The following is a 5000-nucleotide window of genomic DNA, read 5'->3' on the forward strand; positions in this document are numbered from 1 at the left end:
CTTTATTATTATAATAATAATAATTATTATTAATATTATTTAAACAAAATCAAATATACAACTAGTGAAAATAGCCGATCTACAAGCTCTGTGAGCTTTTGGATCTGCTATTTTCACTACACTTTTATGGGACACACTCTTGTATGAAAAATAATGTATGAAAAACAAAAGTTGAAAACGGGAGATGCGAGGTTTTCTTCCCGACAACAAGGTCTCTTAATAATTCAACAGGTTTCACTGATAAATCAATAAACTCACCGAGTCATAACGACACAATGTAATCTGATATAATCCAATGTAATCTGATATATTTGGATGTAATTTGATCCATAAATCATCCAACCTGCCACCCTTTAAATTGTCTGATTGCGAAATGTCATGCAGTTTAATAGGTTCGTTCATCAATTGTTTGTTATTCATTTAATAATTTAATTGTTATTTTGTTTAATTGCGCTTCAAAGTAGATTTTTTTCGATTCATCCTCATATTCTTTGCATTAATTCAGCTCCAGTTTTTGTTTTGCTTGCATTCTTGTAAAAAAAAAAAAATTAAGTTAATTACTTTAAGATAATTATTATAATTCATATCGTGTTTTGGGTTTCATCAGGCAGCTGATACATTTTGTGAACACATTTTAGCTTTCAATGGTATGATTTATACATTATTAGTCTAATATGTTCTTTTAAATTTGTGTTAGTAAACATATCTTTTTTTCTATTTCAACACAATTATACATTTATCAACTCATTTAATATTTTTTTAAACATTTGCAAACTGTTGTTTTTTTGCATAACTTTTAATCTGGACATTAAACAAAGCTTCCAAATCAATACGTATTTATCATATCGATGTTTGTCATTTATTGGTGTTTGATGTCATTTATAGGATCATTTTAATTATTAAAATAACAACGGGTAATTATTTTAATCTCTTTAACTAACACAATAAAATTATCCGTTTTATTTAAACCTTTTCTAACTCCGAGAGTTAGAAAAGGTTTACCAAATGGACACATAAGGGTCCATTTGGTTCCATTTGGAAGATATTTTTTTCTGTGAAATTCTAATAACAAAGCATTTTATTTTTTCACTTTGTAGATTTAGATTATTATTAATAGCTGATCTATAAGCTCACAACGCGTTGTGTGCAACCGTTGCTATTTTCCAAAAAACCTTTGTGACACATTTTTAGAAAGTTTTGAAAAAAAAATAACGTGAAATGATACATTCTGAAAAAGAAAATAGAAAAAAAGGCTTTAATATAAATACAAATATATTTAGATTTGAAGCTTTAATCACATTGATTACATTTGAACAATATTATACTATACCATAATTATTATGTCAATATAACTTTTAAAACATTTTATATTTGAATGTTTATCGTTAATTAAAACAAAACAACGGACTAAGAAGTTTGTTTCTGAAAAATATTCCTGACGCAAATAATAATAATAATAATAATCATAATAATCATAATAATCATAATAATCATAATAATCATAATAATCATAATAATAATCATAATAATCAAAATTATCATAATTATCATAATAATCATAATAATATTAAGTCATTAGATCATGAATGTATTTGTAACTCTGAGAGTGTGTAAATGTCTTAGGCCTAAGGGTCCATTTGGTTACATTATTATAATTGTTAAAATAAGTGTTAAATAGCTCTACATTGTGATAGTAATCATTAATAGTGTTTGTTCGGTATCAGGAGTCCCCCTGTCTCTCCAGCTCTTTAATAAACATCCATTTTAACTCACACACAATACAAGATAAACAAGTGAAATTGGAAGTGATGACACAAAGAAGTGAGCAGACACAATTGAAACTGGAACACGTGGGCTCTCTCTCCTGATTCGCTGAATTTGGTATCCCACCCATGATCCATCCCATGTATTTTGCGTTTTACTAAAGAGGTGGAGAGAGACTATACTGTGTCACAAGTACAATTCATGTAAAATATACTCAAAAGTAAGAAAAGTAAATTGTCTCAATGCAGAATGTTCATTTTAGAATCATATATATCAGGGTTTCTCAAAGTGGGTGCCGCCAGAATACTTTGATAATTCATCAATATCACTTTTATTTAACTCGGATCCTCTAGTAAAACAGACCTGAGTTGCACTGTACTTTTGTGTTTTTTTTCCCAATCTACACCAAATCTCTTTGCCAAAAATAGCAGATGCAAGCTTGTAGATCTGCAGTTTTTGGTGCACAGGCAACAATTTTGAAGTCGATCTGTCTCTCTCTCTCTCTCACACACACACACACACACACACACACACACACACACACACACACACACACACACACACACACACACACACACACACACACACACACACACACACACACACACACACATACATTCACCCATTCCCACGCACAATGTTTGTTTTTCTAGATGTATATATAGATATGTATATTTCTTTTTTGTGAATCAAATCAAATCTAGTTCTCCGATTGGTTGCAGCTCCAGGGGAACATCTTCGCGGGCTTCGACGAGTCCCTCCTGCAGCGCGCCGAGGCCCTGGCGGCCGTGGACATCGTGGCGCAGAAGTCCCACCCCTTCAAGCCCGACGCCACCTACCACACCATGACCACGCCCTCGGGCTCGGTCGGGGGCGGCCACCTGCACCACCCGTCGGTGCTGGCGTCGCACCACGCCCACCACGGCCACCACGGCCACGGCCACCACCACCACCACGCGGGCTCCGGCGGCCACCATGGAGGGGGCGGGGCCCTGGACGGCGGCCCCCTGGGGTCCTCGGACCTGCTGGACCACCTGAGCGGGCTGAGCGGGCTGAGCGGGCTGGCGGCGCCCGCCGACGTGTGCAGCACGGCCTCGCACACCGCACACATGTCCTACCACCACCACCACCACCACCACCCGCAGGTAGGGGGCGTGCCGTTTGACAGAGCCGTTAAAGGTTTCTTGTATGGCGATTTGCTCTGTCGATGACGTTTCCATTAAAGGAACACTTCACCCATTTTCAACCTTATCGTCATATAATTTGGTCCTCACTATGCTCATTCTGTCTACTCACTCTGGGCCCTATTTTTAATAGCGTTTTAAAGGGCAAGACCACCACCTTGCCATGATGATCCAAAGGTGGACAAGAAATCAAAAATAATTGCTCCATTGATTAGAAATGAATAATTCAAAAATATGCTCCTCATTGACTTACATTGTAAGGTGAAACAGATCTCAAAGTCACTCTTTTAGCACATAAAAAAACACAAACAAAGTTGATTCAGACAATATAGAACATCACCAAACCCAGTACTGTTTGTTCTTTTTAATAAAAATCACAACTTCCTCTAGATTTTGCTATTTTTATTAGAAAGAAAACCCGGACTGGATCCGCGGATCCGCAGATCCGCCTCTTTAGATAGTTAAGTCAACAGGAAGCTGACATTTTTTATTAAAAACACAAACAGTACTGGGTTTGGTGATGTTCTATATTGTCTGAATCAGCTTTGTTTGTGTTCGTTTACGTGCCAAAAGACTTTGAGAGCTGTTTCAGCGTACAATGTAAGTCAATGAGGAGCATATTTTGAATTAGCAATTTCTTATCCATGGAGCAATTATTTTTGATTTCTTGTCCACCTTTGGAGTTACATCATGGCAAGGTGACTACACAACCCAAACCTCTACCAAAGTGGTCTTGCCCTTAAGACCTGGAGACGTGGCCAATGCGGTTCTGTTTTTTTGAGGAGGGTAACATGCGCCTTGGTGCTCTGCGGCAAACCGCCCTGAATCACACTATGGAGCCATGACTAATTCAGGCGTTTGTATTATGCTTTACCCACCACTGCTCAATGCTCAATTAAGTGGTATAATTAATTAAATTGATTAGTTTCCATTAAGCGTTTCATCTGTACCCTAACAGGCCATGAACATGCACCCGCACGGCCTGAGCGCTCACGCCTCATTGGGCGGCAGCGGAGCCCCACCCGGCGGAATGGGCGGATCCGGCGAGTCGGAACCCGACCCCCGCGAGCTGGAGTCGTTCGCTGAGAGATTCAAACAGAGGAGGATCAAACTGGGAGTCACTCAGGTAAACATTTAACCTCCATTTAAGATAGAGATTACTAATATGGATTCAGTGTTCATTTTGACAGCACATTTTAATGTAGTTTTAGTCATAGTCTTTTGGATAAAATTCCACTTAGTTTTAGTCATATGTTGGTCATCTGAAATGTTTTAGTTGAATAAATGTCATAAGAATTTAGTGTGTAGTCGACTAAATAATTTTATGGCTTCATAATGCCTGATTTATTATTCCGCTGCATGCTGAAGATAGCAGATCGGCTATTTCCGGAGCATGACACCTCATGTGCACAACCAAACATGAAATGACTTGTCTTAGTTCTATTAGATCTCCTCTCCACTAGTCCCTCCAACATTTTAGTCTAGTTTTTATTTGTTGACAACATTGTCAATATATATAGTCATAGTTTTAGTCATCATAGCTTAGTTTTGACATTTTTCATAGTTTTAGTCGACAAAATTAAACCGATTAAAAACCTAAAATGATTCCATCTCCCCCTTATGCAGGCGGACGTCGGCTCGGCGCTGGCCAACCTGAAGATCCCGGGCGTGGGCTGCCTGAGCCAGAGCACCATCTGCCGGTTCGAGTCCCTGACGCTGTCCCACAACAACATGGTGGCGCTCAAGCCTATCCTGGAGGCATGGCTCGAGGAGGCAGAGCGTGCCCAGCGCGAGAAGATGGCCAAGCCGGAGATCTTCAGCGGCGGCGACAAGAAGCGCAAGCGCACGTCGATCGCGGCGCCGGAGAAGCGCTCGCTGGAGGCCTACTTCGGCGTCCAGCCGCGGCCGTCGTCGGAGAAGATCGCCGCCATTGCGGAGAAACTGGACCTGAAGAAGAACGTGGTGCGCGTCTGGTTTTGCAACCAAAGGCAGAAGCAGAAACGCATGAAGTTCTCGGCGGCTCACTGAGGGTAGATACTGAGAGACTCCCAA

General features: G+C 39.6%; 1 protein-coding gene across 1 annotated transcript in view; it reads left to right on the plus strand.

Annotated features, from left to right (window-relative positions):
• pou4f4 (POU class 4 homeobox 4) overlaps positions 1–4976 on the plus strand; it is a gene marked incomplete at both ends in the record, with an annotated part of 10607 nt that extends 5631 nt beyond the window's left edge. Inside the window, 3 exons of the mRNA XM_080434913.1 lie at positions 2487–2909; positions 3907–4074; positions 4575–4976. Coding sequence (XP_080291039.1) covers positions 2487–2909; positions 3907–4074; positions 4575–4976 — 993 coding nt within the window. The remainder of the gene's footprint in view (positions 1–2486; positions 2910–3906; positions 4075–4574) is intronic.
• Positions 4977–5000: the final 24 nt, after the last annotated feature.

This window comes from Gymnoscopelus braueri (genome assembly GCF_963280865.1).
Source record: "Gymnoscopelus braueri genome assembly, chromosome: 8".
Lineage (NCBI taxonomy): Eukaryota > Metazoa > Chordata > Actinopteri > Myctophiformes > Myctophidae > Gymnoscopelus > Gymnoscopelus braueri.